The 17,538-nt window shown below is 34.3% G+C and overlaps 7 protein-coding genes and 1 pseudogene across 7 annotated transcripts; 3 read left to right on the top strand and 5 right to left on the bottom strand.

The window, feature by feature from the left end:
- Positions 1-98: 98 nt before the first annotated feature.
- Positions 99-1,250, bottom strand: SMM1 (tRNA-dihydrouridine(20) synthase (NAD(+)); the record flags this gene model as incomplete). The annotated part of the gene is made up of 1 exon (XM_001645163.1): positions 99-1,250. The coding sequence occupies one exon, from the start codon at positions 1,248-1,250 to the stop codon at positions 99-101; it is 1,152 nt and encodes a 383-aa protein (XP_001645213.1).
- A 337-nt stretch (positions 1,251-1,587) lies between these two features.
- Positions 1,588-3,075, bottom strand: URK1 (uridine kinase URK1; the record flags this gene model as incomplete). Its single annotated transcript, XM_001645164.1, has 1 exon — positions 1,588-3,075. The coding sequence occupies one exon, from the start codon at positions 3,073-3,075 to the stop codon at positions 1,588-1,590; it is 1,488 nt and encodes a 495-aa protein (XP_001645214.1).
- A 467-nt stretch (positions 3,076-3,542) lies between these two features.
- Positions 3,543-6,242, top strand: PRP2 (DEAH-box RNA-dependent ATPase PRP2; the record flags this gene model as incomplete). The annotated part of the gene is made up of 1 exon (XM_001645165.1): positions 3,543-6,242. One exon carries the CDS (start codon positions 3,543-3,545, stop codon positions 6,240-6,242), a length of 2,700 nt encoding a protein of 899 aa, XP_001645215.1.
- Positions 6,243-6,807: 565 nt separating this feature from the next.
- Positions 6,808-7,794, top strand: GLO1 (lactoylglutathione lyase GLO1; the record flags this gene model as incomplete). The annotated part of the gene is made up of 1 exon (XM_001645166.1): positions 6,808-7,794. One exon carries the CDS (start codon positions 6,808-6,810, stop codon positions 7,792-7,794), a length of 987 nt encoding a protein of 328 aa, XP_001645216.1.
- A 780-nt stretch (positions 7,795-8,574) lies between these two features.
- Kpol_1060p13 (uncharacterized protein) lies at positions 8,575-11,448 on the top strand (the record flags this gene model as incomplete). The annotated part of the gene is made up of 1 exon (XM_001645167.1): positions 8,575-11,448. The coding sequence occupies one exon, from the start codon at positions 8,575-8,577 to the stop codon at positions 11,446-11,448; it is 2,874 nt and encodes a 957-aa protein (XP_001645217.1).
- A 346-nt stretch (positions 11,449-11,794) lies between these two features.
- TOM40 (TOM complex pore protein TOM40) lies at positions 11,795-12,964 on the bottom strand (the record flags this gene model as incomplete). Its single annotated transcript, XM_001645168.1, has 1 exon — positions 11,795-12,964. One exon carries the CDS (start codon positions 12,962-12,964, stop codon positions 11,795-11,797), a length of 1,170 nt encoding a protein of 389 aa, XP_001645218.1.
- Positions 12,965-13,695: 731 nt separating this feature from the next.
- On the bottom strand, positions 13,696-14,367 carry ERG2 (C-8 sterol isomerase ERG2; the record flags this gene model as incomplete). Its single annotated transcript, XM_001645169.1, has 1 exon — positions 13,696-14,367. The coding sequence occupies one exon, from the start codon at positions 14,365-14,367 to the stop codon at positions 13,696-13,698; it is 672 nt and encodes a 223-aa protein (XP_001645219.1).
- Positions 14,368-15,497: 1,130 nt separating this feature from the next.
- On the bottom strand, positions 15,498-17,263 carry Kpol_1060p16pseudo (annotated as a pseudogene).
- Positions 17,264-17,538: the final 275 nt, after the last annotated feature.

A 17,538-nucleotide genomic window follows, 5' to 3' on the forward strand; every position in this document is an offset into this window, starting at 1 on the left:
GTGCATTATTACATGATATTTGGAGACTTTTATAAAATTATATAAATATATATCAAAAATTAATATTCATATGTTATAGACGTAATGAACAGTTTTTCTTAACTTGATACTTCTGCTTTAAATTTCTTAGCTTTAGGCTCAGCGGAAGTATTCTTCAAAAAGTGTTTTTTCTTTCCATTATTCATCTGTGACTTCATATCATTTTCTCTTTTTTTAGTTAATTTTTCTTCTTCTCTACGTTTAGCCAAATATTCAGTTGGATCGTTTATGACAGTACCATCTGGACCAATTTGATCAATTACGTGATTAATCTCCTCCATATTTTTACATTTAGAGATATATTGATAAAACTCAGATTTCCCTGGAATAATTCTATTCAACATATACTTTGTGTTCCCAATAATATTTTCGAATTCATTAGCTATCTTGATGTATTGTTTACAAACATCATACCACATTAATGGATTTTGTGAGAAAACTGTTGGATTAGTTTCGGCACACTCTGCAATCATACCACCAATATCTTTGGATAACCCTAGTTCTTCTCTTAATTCCTTAAAATGAACTTTGTTTTTTATAGCACCATTCATTATTAGAGATACATTATTCTTCTCACAAATTTCTTTAATGCTTGGAATATAATCTCTTATTGGTGCTTCCCTATTTCTCATTGGTGTTGTTCTGCAATGGACAGTTAAATTTGATATCCCAGTAGTGCATAATCTTTCGACCAATGCAACTGTAGTTTCTTTATCGTCTAGGATTCTTATTTTCACACTAATTGGCTTATTATATGGTTTGCCCACTTTTGAGACAAGGTTTTCTAAAATAGAGCATAAAATATCCGGAGTTTTCAATAATGCTGCTCCCATACCTGAATGAATAGAAAAATGTTTAGGGCAGCCTGCATTAATGTCAATTCCATCTACATCATTTACTATCTTTAAAGCAGCCTCAACTGCTAAGGTAGGTGATGAGGTACCCATTTGAAAAATTAATTTCCCTTGTTCATTCTTAGGGAAAGTTCTAAATACCAAAGTAGATGGCTTATTATCTGTCTTGGATGGAATAATAAAATCTACAGTATCTAGATTCTTATTTTCTTCTCTAGTACATTGAATTAGCTTCTTATCAATAATTTCTGGAGTCCATAATAAATCCGCACCATGTTGTAATGCTAAAAGTCTTGTTGGCAACTCACCAGCTCTAACCATAGGGGCCAAGACTAACTTACCAGCATATAGAACCATTTTAACCTTATTTATTGCTTATATGATTATCCTATCCCATTAGATCAAACAAATATTCATAACCATCACCTATCAGTTCTTAAGTACTTTTTCACTTTTTCTTTTTTTATGACTGCTATGAGCTTACAATATTTCAGCATTTAAAAGAGACTAGAGAAGAGCTTACCATTGTTAAGGTTGACCATAATGACAGTATTGATATAAATAATTTACAGAACTCAACAATGAGTTAAGATTTATTGATTAAATAAAGTGCAATATTATTTTAGATAGATGTAATATATATAACATTTTCATGAAAAATGAGAATTATATTAATAATTCTGGATTGGAAAAACTAATTACATCCAAAATATCTGGTATCGATGAATTTAGTAATAGACCATTCGCAACCTTCATTTTGAATTTCTTTTGTAGTTACAATTTTACCTGCGAAGATGTTAATCTTGTCATTGAATGCATTTAAGATACGTTTAATACCTAGTTCAGTAGCTATGAATACTACTAATTTGATATTTTCTAATGGGATATCGTGGTCAAGTAAAACTTGAATTGCCATGATTGATGCAGCACCAGTGATGATATGAGCCTCCATTAGGAAAACGGTTTTATATTCTTTAATTTCAGGAGGTAAAAACTCGCAATGTAATTGGGGTTCTCCAGTTTGAGAATCTGATTGAATTAATAATTTACCGATGACAATACTTGGGATAGTATTTTTGAGTGATCTCATGAAGCAATCACCTGAACGAATGATGTTTACAGCCATGACTGAATTAAAGTCACATTTGATTGCATCGTTTATTGTATTACCTTCTGGGGTTTCAATGGTAACCAATTCTTTGATTGGGATATCATTTAATGCATTTGAAACTAATATAGAACTAATACGATCAAAATAGAAAACAAAATCATCTCTTTTTAAGTTTTTGTCTAATAGCATAGTCATGATGGATCTGACTTGGTTAGTTTGTTCCAGGACATGGACTGTATTGAGTGTAGATATGTCTCTCAAATCTGAATTACCCAACTTGATTAGTTCGGATAAATGTTCTTGTGATTTTAACCGTAGTTTTATTCTGATATGACTAATTAAAAGTTGTACAGCAACGCTATTGTCAGCCAAAGATGGAACAATTGCGTCTGCATTCCCCATTGTAGGTCTGATATACTTGACTGCATCAGGTTTAACAAATCTTTCCCACTGTTGAATACAACCGGCAAGGTCTCTTCCTCTAGAGACGATATCTCTGGATAATCTTCTTGCTAAACAAACGTCTAAGTCTGCATCAACAAATATTTTTAGATCCATTAAATCCATTAATCTTTTATCGTATAATGCATATAGACCTTCAATGATGATAACACTAGCACCATAAATATTTATGCTTTTATCAGGATCCCTATTATGATTAATAAAACTATAAACTGGAATAGTAGTCTTTTTACCTTCCTTTAAAGATAAGATACACTCATAAGCTAAATCGGTATCGATGGCAGCGGGTTCATCAAAATCATACTCATTAGCAAAAGCCCTCTTACGATCTTCTTGATTAAGAGGCTTGTAAAAATTATCCATCGATATCAAAACTGTCCATGGAACATCGATAGATGAAACAATCTTGGCAGCAACACTAGTCTTACCTGAACCAGAAGTACCACCAATACCAATAATATAAGGAGTGGTCCAAGGAGGCATATATTTAGTCTTCCCAGACTCCATTGAGATTACTGAACTTCTTCTTCTTTCTTTGGTAATCATTGAACCAGAACCACCATCCATCATCGGTGATAAAAAGTTCGATTCATCAACGACGTTAGACATCTCGAATCTTATCCAATTTTCTTCAGTTTTTCTCTAATACCAACCTAAATGAACCGGCTCAAACTAAAAACCAAATCTACCTAACTTAATGGAATTATATTCTCCAATCAACCAAACCTTTTAACCAATTCCATCTTTATATTCTTGGTTCTAGATCAGAAATTTTCGAATTTCCCAAAAATGCGATGCGATGAGCTTGCAATTTTTCAAAATTTTCCAACTGCATCTATCAAGGCGTAAAATAATGACGTCAATGTCATCGATTAGTTGTAACACTTCGAATCAAGTTGGATTTCAAATTGATATAAAACAAGAGGTGTTAACTAAGTGGATGAGGAAGGTATTAACATGGTATATGGTTGATCAGAATACCATAGTATCAAGTATTAGGTTCTTTTCGTTCCAGGTTTTTTTTGTTACTATAAAGACAGATTGCTGAAAGTTCTGGAAATATTTGGTAAAGAAATATGGATACACTGAGAGGTAAAGGTAAAAGAAGAGTTAGGGAAACCTATGAGAAAGTAGTTGATGAAACACCAGTGGTTGAACTTGAGGATAAAGTTGATGAAGTTGTTGGAGTTGAAAAGTCATCTGTTGAAAAACCATCTGTTGAAGGAGACGCTAAGAGTGGGATAGAGGAAGACTTAAATGATATTAGGTTATTGGCAAGACAACGGTATTTAAATGCCAGAGAGGAACAAAAATATGAAAGTTTGAAAAGAGAATTGGTATTGTTGGAAGAAGACGTTGAGAAATATGGATGGGAGAATTTATCCAAAAGAGAGCAAGATGAGATTAATTTGAAAAAATCAATCATAAGTATTATAGAGGAGAAAAAAAATATAAATAATAATAAATCATTTACTATACTAGATAATCTCCAATCCAATGATGAAGGTGGATCTTCAAGTTTAGAATATAAGAAAAGGTTGCTAAATAATAGACAGGGAGTATATGCTAATGCCAAACTAAAGAAAAATTTGGAATGGGAAGAACAACAATTACAAATAGCATTAAAGAAAAATGATATTGATGAAATTCATGTTGAAAATTCTAAAGATTATGAATTTGTATTTGATACAGAGGCTATGATTGACTTTACTAATGACGGAGATGACCTTTTAAAAGATGAGGAATCGGAATATGAAAATGAACTTCTTGAAAATATAAATAAAGAACAAGAAAGGTTGTTAGATATTCAACAAGGTAGAAAATCACTACCTGTATATCAGTACAGATCCCAATTATTGCAGGCAATAAAGGATCATCAAGTGTTGATTGTCGTGGGTGAAACAGGTTCTGGTAAAACTACTCAGTTACCACAATATTTGGTAGAAGATGGCTATACCAAAAATGGTACTTTACAAATTGCTGTCACCCAACCAAGAAGAGTTGCTGCTACATCAGTAGCAGCAAGAGTCGCAGATGAAATGGGAGTAGTTTTGGGAAAGGAAGTTGGTTATTCCATTCGTTTTGAAGACAAAACAACCCCAAATACAACAATCTTGAAATATATGACAGATGGTATGCTTCTGAGAGAATTTTTGTCAGATCCAGAACTGAAAAATTATTCCTGTATTATGATTGACGAAGCTCATGAACGTACTTTGGCAACTGATATATTATTAGGGTTATTAAAGGATATTTTATTACATAGAAAGGATCTAAAATTAATTATTTCATCTGCTACAATGAATGCTTCAAAGTTTTCTAAATTTTTTTATGATTGTCCCATCTTCAATGTTCCAGGTAGAAGATTCCCAGTAGATATTCATTATACAGTACAGCCAGAGGCAAACTACCTCCATGCAGCGATTACAACTATATTTCAAATACATACCACTCAACCACTGCCTGGTGATATATTGGTATTCCTAACTGGTCAAGAGGAAATCGAATCTACAAAGGAAAGAATAGAGGAAATAGCACATAAATTAGGTTCAAGAGTTCCAGAAATGCTAGTTACTCCTATTTACGCTAATTTACCACAAGAGCAACAACAAAAGATATTTGAAAAGACACCAGAAGGTTGTCGTAAAATTGTACTTGCGACAAATATTGCAGAAACTTCTCTTACTATTAATGGTATCAAATATGTAGTTGACCCAGGTTTTGTTAAAGAGAATTCATATGTTCCAACAACGGGGATGACACAGCTATTGACAGTCGCTTGTTCAAAGGCATCTGTTGATCAGAGGGCAGGTAGAGCAGGACGTGTTGGCCCTGGTAAATGTTTTAGATTATTTACTAAATGGTCATATTATCATGAATTGGAAGCAACACCAAAGCCTGAAATTATTAGAACCAATATTTCTAGTATTGTATTACTATTGCTATCATTAGGAATCACTGATTTAATTAACTTCCCATTATTAGATAAACCAAGTATCCCATCACTTTCAAAATCATTGGAAATTCTATATGTTTTGGGAGCCTTGAATAGTAAAGGCTCGATAACTAGGTTAGGTAGACTAATGTGTCAATTTCCTTGTGAACCAGAATTTGCCAAAGTAATATATACTGCTGCATACAATGAGACAGCAAATGGTGTTTTGGAACAATGCATTACAATTGTATCAATGTTACATGAAACGACGTCCTTGTTTGTGGGGAACTCTAGGGATTCTTTGAAGAGTATTGTAGGTGAGACGACTAGTGATCATTTACTATATCTGAAAATATATGATGAATGGAAAAATTCAAACTATTCAAAAATGTGGTGCAAAGATCATAAAGTCCAATTTAAAACTCTATCGAGAGTTAGAGATATCAGGAATCAATTATGGAAGTTCTGTGATAAAATGGGTCTAGTTTCCATGAATGAAAAGGCACTAAAAGAATTAGTGGATCCTACCCAGAGTATGGAAATAAAAATAATCAAATGTTTTATCAGTGGGTTCCCTATGAACATTGCAAAGTTAGGTACATCTGGGTATAAGACAGTCTCAACAAAGAATAGCAGTGGGTTAGAGGTCACAATTCATCCTTCAAGTGTCGTGTTTCAACAGCAAAAGGAAAATGCAAAGAAGCCATCCAAATATATTTTGTACCAGCAGTTGATGTTAACCACTAAGGAATTTGCAAGAGTTTGTATGCCTATAATCAAAGAATCATGGCTATCAGAAATGGTGCCGCAAATATTCAAACCAAATAATGAATTTAATTAATTTATAGACTATTATTCCAAAAGGAAATCATGTAACAATTTTTATTTATATAGAGGGATAGCACATTTAAAAGCATATCACGGCATTGATTTATCTCTAGTAACTGTTTATATAAAATATGAATCTAGTTGGAGCATATAAGAGTTAATGTGTCAATAGCTTGCTTCAGTTCATGTCGGAAATGTAGTAGAAAGACCCAAAAATACGATCAATTGATAAAAGTTCAAGTTATTTAAGCAATCAGATATGATGGTATTTATAGTATCTGAATTGTAATGCTTGTATGACACTATCATGGTTAGTTAATAAATACATGTTACTGTTAAGTCACGTGAAACCTGTGAAATTTCGATATTCTAAAGGGTCCGCAACAGCCAATGTAAATTTACCAAATTAAAAGGTCTTACTAATATATAAAAAATGGAAACCTTTCAATAGACTTGATTAATAGTGGAGGAAAGCAATTTGAATTCCATAGGAACTATTGAAGTTAGTTATACTGCCAATTGCTCCAATTTTGTTTACTGGTAGAACATTCTTTCCGAATAGTATAAGGTTTTTCAAGATGACATCTTCAAATAAGGACTTTTCCATCAAGATTGAAGCAGCTCATAATGATCCATCCTTGACCTTTAACCATACTTGTTTAAGAGTTAAGGATCCTGTTAGAAGTGTCGAATTCTATGAGAAGAATTTTGGAATGAAATTGCACGCCAAAAAGGATTTCCCTGATATGAAATTCAGTTTGTACTTCTTGTCTTTCCCAAAGGACAATATGAAGACAAATTGTCACAATGAACCAGATGTCTTCTCTTCTGAAGGTATTTTGGAATTAACTCACAATTGGGGTAGTGAAAGTGATCCAGAATTTAAAATTAACAATGGTAATGTTGAGCCACATCGTGGTTTTGGTCATATTTGTTTTGCAGTTGCAGACGTTGAAAAGGAATGTAATGACTTAGAAGCTAAAGGTGTTGCATTTCAAAAGAAATTATCTGATGGTAGACAAAAAGATATTGCCTTTGCACTAGATCCAGATGGATATTGGATTGAATTGATTGGTTATTTAAACAACAAGCATGGTAATACCCTACCAACAAAGGATGTTGGTATGAGATTTAACCACACTATGATTCGTATTAAAGATCCATCAAAAACTTTAGACTTTTACCAGAATGTTTTGGGTATGAAAATTCACAAGATTAGTGAACATGCGAATGCAAAATTTACAAATTACTTTTTAGGTTATGATATACCAGAAGGTGAAAGTTGGTTATCCATGGAAGGTATTTTGGAATTATGTCACAATTGGGGTACTGAAAATGATCCAGATTTTTCCTATCACAATGGTAATCAAGCTCCACAAGGTTATGGCCATATTTGTGTTAGTTGTACAGATCCATCCAAACTATGTTCAGAAATAGAAGAAAAATACGGTGATAAAATTACTTGGGCACCAAAGTTCAACCAAGGTAAGATGAAGAACTTGGCATTTTTGAAAGATCCGGATGGATATTCAATTGAAGTTGTTCCACACGGTCTGTGTGTTTAATTTTAACATATTACAGACCTTTTAAATGTTTTCATGAGAAAATTAACTTATGTAAGGTTTTGTTTGTAGTATGTTTGTCACTATATGATATTATGATTAATTTGAAAGGATTTGGACATGCTATACATACTTCGACTTTGATAGTTATACGTAGATAATTAGTAAAGTAACTATAACAAATAAAACATTCGTTAACAGTAATATTTAGAGCTGGGCTTTTCAGTGATTTGATTTTTGGATATTATATGGATGTCCCTTGCCTGGAATGGAAACAATCGATTGCCTGTTAGCTGGTAAATAACATGACTGAAATATTATTTTGCTAAAGACAGGGTTTTTGATAATAGCAATGCAATCTCTTTAATTGAAGCCTTCAGTCCCCTAATTCAGGCGTGTTGAAAGAAAGCGATGAACCTCACAAAGTATTAACACTGCTTTAACAATAGGGTTGTTCTTTTTAAAAGATAAAAGCATTAATACCAATAAACATGAGTAGTGGTTGGGGAAGGGGGGTGTCTATAATCAAGAAATAGGTTTCTGAATTTATTTTTATTTACAATGGAATACCTTTTGATGAGGCATTTTGAAAACTTTTAAAAGACTGACACTTTTAAACAAATTTTACCAATTATTGAATTGATTGATTGTAAGAATATAATTATGGATATTAGTCCACTTTATATTCGATTATTCATTTGGATTTACTCTTGATTAAGAAGCATTTATTGTTGTCATAGTCATTTGTCTAACTGGGATATAATAAATTAGAAAATTAAAATTATGGAGAAAAACTTTCCTCTGGTTAATGGTACAACGTTTTGTACCTTTTATTCATATTCAAGAAAGTCTTATGTCAAAACAATCGAATTTTACAATAAATTTTTAAAGTTAAAGATATCTTCAGACTCTATCTATTACTGTACATTGTCAAATCCAGATGTCACATTGAAGGTGATTCTAGAAGAGAATGGACAAAAACAACAACAGATAGATAAACAAATAGAAAAATTAGAATCAAATGTCAGTGGTCAAGATTGGAGAACAATGGTTGCTAGATCACTAGTATTTTCCACTGACGACATTCATGAGAATGAAAAGGCTTTAGTATCTCTAAAGGCAAAATATAGACATTATCCAACCGAATTAGTGCCATTGATCATTTATACTATTGATCCATTAGGAAATCTAGTTGCTGTCACGTCAACAAAGAATTCAGTTAGTGCAATCAGGATATTGCCACCAGATTCTATCCATATAGTTAAGCAAGCAAAAATCACCTCAATTAATAACTTAAGCTCGAGGATGATTACAAGTGATACCTATCCATCGCTGCCAAAGTATGTGTTTAATCACAAGAAATCGATTGCAGTAATGACATCAGGAGGCGACGCACCAGGAATGAATGCAAACGTCAGATCCATTGTAAGGTCAGCAATATTTAAGCACTGTCGAGCATTTGTTATTATGGAAGGTTTTGCAGGTCTAGTCAAAGGTGGCCCTGATTATATAAAAGAATTCTTCTGGGAAGATGTTCGTGGATGGCTTGCTGAAGGTGGTACCAATATAGGTACTGCACGTTGTAAGGAATTTCAAGAAAGAGCAGGCAGACTTCTTGGTGCTTTACATTTGATTGAGTTTGGGATCGATGCATTGATAGTGTGTGGAGGTGATGGATCGTTGACAGGCGCTGATATATTTCGCTCAGAATGGCCATCCCTGGTACAAGAGCTGTATCAAAACGAGAAAATAACAAAGGCCCAATTAGATAAGTATCAATACTTAAATGTATGTGGTACGGTAGGTTCGATTGATAACGATATGTCTTCTACAGATGCAACAATTGGTGCATATTCTTCTTTGGACAGAATATGCACAGCCGTTGATTATGTTGAAGCAACTGCACTGTCACACTCAAGAGCATTTGTCATTGAAGTGATGGGAAGAAATTGTGGGTGGTTGGCATTATTAGCTGGTATTTGTACAACTGCAGACTATATATTTATCCCAGAAAACCCTGAACCTCATAAAGAATGGAAAGATAAAATGTGTGATATAATCAAAAAGCATAGGTCAAAAGGTAAAAGGACGACAATAATTATTGTTGCAGAGGGAGCTATCGATACAGAATTGAATTCTATCAAAGCTTCTGAGATCCATAGAGCTCTCTGTGATAAACTGGATCTGGATACTAGAATTACTACCTTGGGTCACCTTCAAAGAGGTGGTAAAGCAGTTGCTTACGATCGTATATTGGCAACTCTTCAAGGTGTAGAAGCTGTTAATGCGGTGCTTGAATCTACACCTGATACCCCATCGCCACTAATTGCTATCAGTGAAAATAAAATTATCAGAAGATCTTTAGTTGATTCAGTTGTATTGACAAAAAGTGTCGCAGAAGCAATAAAAAATAAAGACTTTAAGAAGGCAATGTCACTTCGTGATTGTGAGTTCATTGAGCATTTCAATAACTTTATGGCAATTAACAGAGCTGACCACCATGAGCCTAGACTTCCGCCAAGCAAAAGGTTAAAAATAGCAATAGTCAACATAGGTGCTCCAGCTGGTGGCATGAACGCTGCAGTATTCTCGATGGCAACATTTTGTATGTCTCAAGGCCATAAACCCTATGGTATATATAATGGGTTCACTGGATTAGCTAGGCATGAAAGTGTCAGAGCTTTGAAGTGGTTAGATATCTTAGGTTGGGAATCGAGAGGTGGCTCAGAAATGGGTACTAATCGTGCCACTCCGATTGATGCTGATATTGGAATGGTTGCATACTACTTCCAGAAATATAGCTTTGACGGGTTAATTCTTATCGGTGGATTTGAAGCTTTTACCTCACTTCATCAACTAGAAAGAGCAAGAGACAGCTATCCGGCATTTAGAATTCCAATGGTACTTGTGCCAGCAACTCTATCCAACAATGTCCCAGGCACTGAATATTCCCTTGGTGCTGATACATCATTAAATTCCCTGGTGCAATATTGTGATGTCATTAAACAATCAGCTTCATCTACTAGAGATAGGGTATTTGTTGTAGACGTTCAAGGTGGAAATTCAGGTTACTTGGCTACGTCTGCTGCATTAAGTACTGGTGCTCAAGCTTCTTATGTACCGGAAGAAGGCATGAGTTTAGCACAAATATCCAGTGATATCAATACCTTAAAGCAGTCATTTCAGAAAGCTCAAGGTACATCAAGATCAGGAAAGCTTATCTTAAAAACTACGAATGCCTCGGAAGCATTAAATGCCAAAAAGTTGGCAGATATACTCACAGTTGAAGCAGAAGGGAAATTTGATGCAAAATCAGCATTACCAGGTCATGTCCAACAAGGTGGTAACTCCTCGCCAATTGATCGAACTAGAGCAACAAGGCTAGCTATTAAGGCAACTGTGTTTATTGAAAATAATCAACAAAAGATTAAAAGCGGCAGAGACTCTAACGAGGAATTCGAATTAGATAATGAAGATTATATGGAAACTGCCTGTGTATTAGGCATAATGGGATCTCAAGTTGTTTTCACTCCCATACATCAGGCATTTGAGTATGAAACTGAAGTTGAAAGGAGAATGCCAAAAAGAATTCACTGGAGCGAAATAAGAGCAATTGCAGACCATTTGGTCGGGAGGAAACGTGTAGATGATTTATAAATTATACAAGAAAAGCATGTAGGCGTATTGTAAATGTATGTGTTCATTTTATTCTTGAAATCATAAGCGATAAAAATGAATCATGATCTATATTAGATATTATTCTAATTAAAGTTCGAAATTACACATGAAATGGTAAACTATAGACAGGTGATGAAATAGAATCATTAAAGTAATTGCTTTTAAGGACGTCGTGATTTTTTCCTGTTTCCTTGATCTTAAAATATGAATTTCGCAAAAAACATAATGATTAGGATTCTAAATATAACAAAATAATTTTAATAGCATTATAATAAAATATCGTATTCTTTTTTTTCATTTTAATATTCGATTAATGTTTAAAATCTTACAATTGAGGAGGAGCTTGTAATGGATTACCTTCGGCATCCAAACCTTGTTGCATCATCAATAATTCTTGACTACCGGCAGTTTCAAATTGCAAACCACAACCCAATTTACTTTCTTGTTTGAATTGATCAATTTCACCACAGAATAAGACGGACAAAGTTGGTAAGATTTTTCTTTCTAAGAAGCAGGCAACTTTACCATTTGAATCAATGGTACCACGGTAAACAGATTGTCTGTACTCATATTTGGCACCAATTGTTGTAGAACCTTCAATGGTTGGTTGGATACCAATTGGGGTACCCATGACAGGATCGGTTATTGGGATCATACCAGCTTGTAAAGTAGTCTCTATACCAGCTTCGACGTTTGCAGAAACTTTTCTCCAAAAGGAAGCGACCAAAGCACCATTAGCTTGCATTTGACCAGAGAAGATCCAATCTTTCTTTGGTGAAACATAACGAGTTAAATAAGAAACACCTGCATCAGCTGGAGAACCCTTTTGGGATCTAGAGTATAACACTTCCAAACCTAAAGCAAAATTTGGAGTGATATTTTGTAATAAAGAACCTACTGCAACACCATTGAATACTTCTTCAGAGAATAAATCAAATGAAGGGTTTAAAGTTTTAAAGTTGGCAGAGAAATCAGAACCTTTGAAATCTTGTTCCAATTGACACATAGAAGGTTGACCATTAGCAATTTGTACGTTAATCTTTGAAATGTTATTTTTGTTCCAACCATAATTTAATCTACCAGATAAAGAATAGTCAGAATCCAAATTACCTTGAACGAATAAATCATCATTAGCGAATAAAGCAGAGAATGCATAAGTTGGTAAAGTATTTGAACCGATGGAAAAAGTGTGAGAAGTTTGGAAAGCAGGATTCAAAGAAAAAGCTTTATTTAAATCAGCTCTTAAACCAGTGAAAAAATATTGATTCAAGAAAACATCTCTTGAGACTTCTTTATTTAAATCTTCAACAGTACCTGGATTGCTCAATGACAAAGATTGTCTATGAGAGTGGATTTGCTTATAGGTGTCGATGATAAAACTTGAAATTGGATTGGAAGACCAAAAAGATTGTCTTGATTGTTCAGTGGTCAAGGGAGAAACACCTGGAATAGTAGGAATTTTTGAAAAATCGTTCAAAGCCACGGGAGTAGACATGATAAATTATTTTGTTGTATTTTGTTTTTTGTTAGGCAAAAATCAATTATAACAATAATAAGCTATAATATAACTGTCCTAATCGATACCTGAGTGACACAATTGATCAATATAAACTTTATATCTTAATAATAAACGTAATCTTAACTTCAATTAAGTGTATTCATTAATACAATTTTTCACCAACTTTTTTTGACTTTAATTTGTTGAATGAAAAAATCCATATCCGCATATACGGATTGCGTATATTGTGATCTGATCTGATCTGATGTAATTAGTTACATGGCTGATGGTATGATGGGAGATGATGACGACGACAGAGACACACACTCTCTTTCTCTCTCTTTTATTATGATTTGATTTATGTCAATTGGTTAATGACCAGTTTGGCATTGGGTCGAACAGATTTTAATATTTAATATTGTATGTATTCTGATACATTTGTACTATCTACTTTAAATGGACTAGATATATAAGGTGATGTGGGTTGGGGGGAATGGAGAAAAGTAGAAGAGAACGTGAACAAAGAAATAAGATATGTTTAAATGAGGCATGACATTGTGTGTAGCTTTTGCTGACTCAGAACCCATGCTAACATACTAGCATAACGACAAATATAAGTAACCGATTTGTGTCTGTCAGTTTGTTAAAATGTAAAGAGGCAGCCTGCATTGCATTTCTATGTCGTGGGAGGGTATTGATTTTCTTTGCTCTTTCTATTGTCTTGTTCTCTAAAACTTTCTGTTGACAATCAAATTCTTGATCATATCTCTTCCGGTGAGGTAAACGGTTCTGTAAAGAGTGTATAGATCTAAGGTTGATGAAAAAGTGTCTAAGAAACCGAATGGCAACATGCATGGGATCCAACCTTGAGCTAACTCTAAGGCAAAGGCACCTTGAGACATAGCGTATTGCTTGGCATAACCTTTCTTCAAATGATGAGTCATACCTGGAGCGTAAACTTCTGGTAGTGTTGCATTTGGTAAAGCGGCATATTGGAAACCGTGTAAGATAGTGAAGTAATCATCGGCAAAATGAACACCGGTATGACCTTCATTACCAACAGCAGAACCAAATAGAATAACGTATTCAGTGACTGAAGCATGCAAGATGATCATTTGACCCATTGCACCACCTGCGTTGTTGAAAACCCATTCTTCTTCGATGTACTTGTTAATATATTCATCACCATAATGAGCAGCTAGACCATCTCTAACATCTCTCAATAAAGCTTCAGTGGAGAAGTCTGGGGAAGAACTGTTATGAGTAGCTAAAACAGTGTTACAAATTTCATTCAATGTTTTTGGATCAAAAATATAATTAGTTGGTAACCAAGTATAAAATACTGAATTCATCAAATAGCCTAAGATACCGAAAACGGTCAAAAAGAAAAGACACTTCATCTTTGCGCTGGATCTATGTCTTGGGGAACTTCGAATTAAGAAAGGGTTCTTGTCAATACAATTGAAACATTACCAAAACGACCCACAATAACCATCACCATCCAAATCAACCAGTTTATGGTTCATTTAAATACCAATAAAACCTTCTCTTCCCACAGCCAACTACTAATCTTGCACCAAACGATTTTGTCTTTTGGTACGAACTATTCTGATAAAAATTTATACATAATAAATAATGGTTAAACCTAGCAGCACCAGTACTTTATCCCAAAGTACTACTGTAACTAGTGCTTCCCATCATCAATTATAATCATCATTTGACTGGTATGTCGATTGATTCCCTCTTCCAATTATCTCTATCAGTATACTTCTCCAATAGAATACCAAATAAAAAAAAAATGTTTCACTTCGTATCGGTGACAGCTAGACAGAAACTACAGAACTCTCTCTCTCTGTTAATGGCTCACTAGGAGAAATGTACTTCGAAGAGCAAAACGAAAAATGAAAAATTTCTCTCGAAGCAGAAAAGTCTAAACGTGTAGTCTCAGTTTCTTCTCTACAAATATCTGGCTCTCTCGTGCCCTCTTGCCCTCTGCTTCGTATAGGGAGTCGTATTGATCTTTCTCGATTACGTTCAAAACCTGGACTTAACTTAACACTACCTATCTACTACATATCTACGTTAATAATTGATGGGGTCCTCTATCATGGCCCTGTGATTTATCGGTTACGATTTTGTCTTGACTTGAAGATGATGAAACTTTTGAGATAAATTTTCAGGACAGTATTTGGCACAAATGGGTTTATACTGTATGGATCATTGATCGAATCCGAAGGGAGTAAATTAGTTAGGTTGAGCCTGTTAATAGCGGATCTGTTTTTTAATTGAAATGTTGATGTAAAATAAAACTAAAAAAAAAAATAAAAAATAAAAGTAAAAAATAAAATCATTATGGGAATAAAGAAACATAATGAAGTTGGGGTTTCTTCTATCATAAAGTAGAAGAGAGCCCATAAAAAGACTAGTAATTTTGACACTGAAAAGAAAAAAATAAAAAACTTAGTCAACTTAATAATTGATGTCAAATTTAACAGGATAAATAACTATTCGGTTAGGGTTTATGTCCATGCTACATTGGAAATGGTATCTTTTTACACCATTGTGGGAGGTTAGTCAATTGTCTTGGCTCAATGGAATCACCCTGACCACCCGCGATTTTCAAGATATATTCGTTCAATTCTGCACATCCAAGTATATCGACATGTTCAGCACTCTTGGCGCCCCCACGTATATCAAATCTGTCAGGTTGGTGGTTTATTTCAACAATTTTGATCTCCATACCACTTGGATTATATGCAGATTGCCCTTGAGCCCACTTATGACACATGGCATGTGACATAAGCGGTACAGTACCATCACCATTTGACAACAATACAGGTTCAGCATCACTATAATCAATTGTGATATTTAAACTATTGCTAGAGTTGGTATTTTTAGATTCTTCTCTATACACATAGGCTCTCTCAGTAGGATTGTTAACACCATATATGCAGTACACCTTCATGTCCGGGGCATTAGGCAATGCGACCTGTAGTGGGTTAGTCCAATATTTATGGTCATTTGAATTCTCTTTTAATTCTTCTTCAGTTGTCGCGTAACCATAATCATACTCTGATGCGACTCTCTCTTGCAGCCAATCTGGAGACATTTGTAAAAGCAGATCGATTGATTCTTCAATGTCCATCTCTTCCTTGTATCTGCCTTTGGTATCTTGGTTAAATGAAATAAATTTACCAAATGTTTTATCGGTATGATTTCCTCTTATTTCATCATTATCCTCATATGAAAAAGTGCTATTCCCCCAAATTAAATTACCACCTTTAGGGAACATAGATGCAATACCGCCCCATGTTCGTAACATTTCCAATCTTTCTCTTCTGCTAAAGAACTTTTCTAAACCATACATTGCTATAGTGTTTAATTGAATGGTGTCTTTCATTTCACCACTTATCAATGCGGGCACTGCCTTAGGCGCACCTAATAGGGTTCCTGCAACGTTAACAAATGAATCGATATATTTATTGACCCAGTCTGAGCCACCGTTACCATAATGAGGACCTGAAGCTTCCACCCATTTTAGGAAATAAAATACAATTTGTGCACCCATTGAATGACCTATTAGAACAGATTTTCTATTTGTCAAGGCATAATTATTCTCTATCCTTTGCTTTAATTTTGTAAAATATTTATCTCTTTTCTCCAAATCTAAATAAGCTAATCTCCAATCGTAAGCTGCGGTAGACATTGTATCAGGTTCATAACCTATAGTTCCCAAGTTCTGTATAATCTTATTCCAGATCCAATAACCAGCAACGAAAAAATCGCTTGATTCGAAACCTTGAGCAGCTCTCAGTTTAAAGTTTGGCGGGTCAAGGCCTGTTACGGGATCTAGCATGACATGCTTCAACCAACAAACTTTATCCAGAACCATTACTCTCAGCATATAAAACGAACCCCATAATCTTTTCCTGAAATGAGGAGCACTATCACACTCTTCATCACCAATAACCCCCCAACTTTCAATACCAGTTGAAATCACACCAGGGACCATAACCACAGGATTATTAACGGTAATATTAAAGTCCTTTTTCAATTGTTTTCCCACAGCGAAATTTTGAGCCATATCTTTCATCGACCCGTTAAAAGTGTAGCCCTTTTGGACATCATTAATAAAAGAATTCAAACTTGAGGCAAGACATCTTTCCAATCATCGATATATTCGTTAACAAACTCAAAATTCACCATATTATCAAATAATTTCTTTATTATTATTATGTATATGAGTAGCACCTAGATAGAACGCATTTAAACACCCAAAAATGTACCCAAAGAAACTTAAACCGTTAGATTCCCTCAACGGTTACCCAAGGAACGGGTGAATCTGACATGCGTATCTCAACATTCTCACCTCATTTTCAATTCCCTTTCGCCTTAGTTCTGACTTCGTTAACACCGGAAAAAACCTCAAGTGATCTCTAGATCTGACTTTACACGCAACCTTTTCCTTTCTACTAAAACTTTATTTACCAGGCTAAGCAGGGAAAACCAATCTGACAATTATCCGAAAATAAACAAAAAACCCGAGGGATTCTATGCATTTTTGGGTTGCA

Source organism: Vanderwaltozyma polyspora, genomic scaffold, assembly GCF_000150035.1.
Source record: "Vanderwaltozyma polyspora DSM 70294 KpolScaffold1060 genomic scaffold, whole genome shotgun sequence".
In the NCBI taxonomy this organism is placed as follows: Eukaryota; Fungi; Ascomycota; class Saccharomycetes; order Saccharomycetales; family Saccharomycetaceae; genus Vanderwaltozyma; species Vanderwaltozyma polyspora.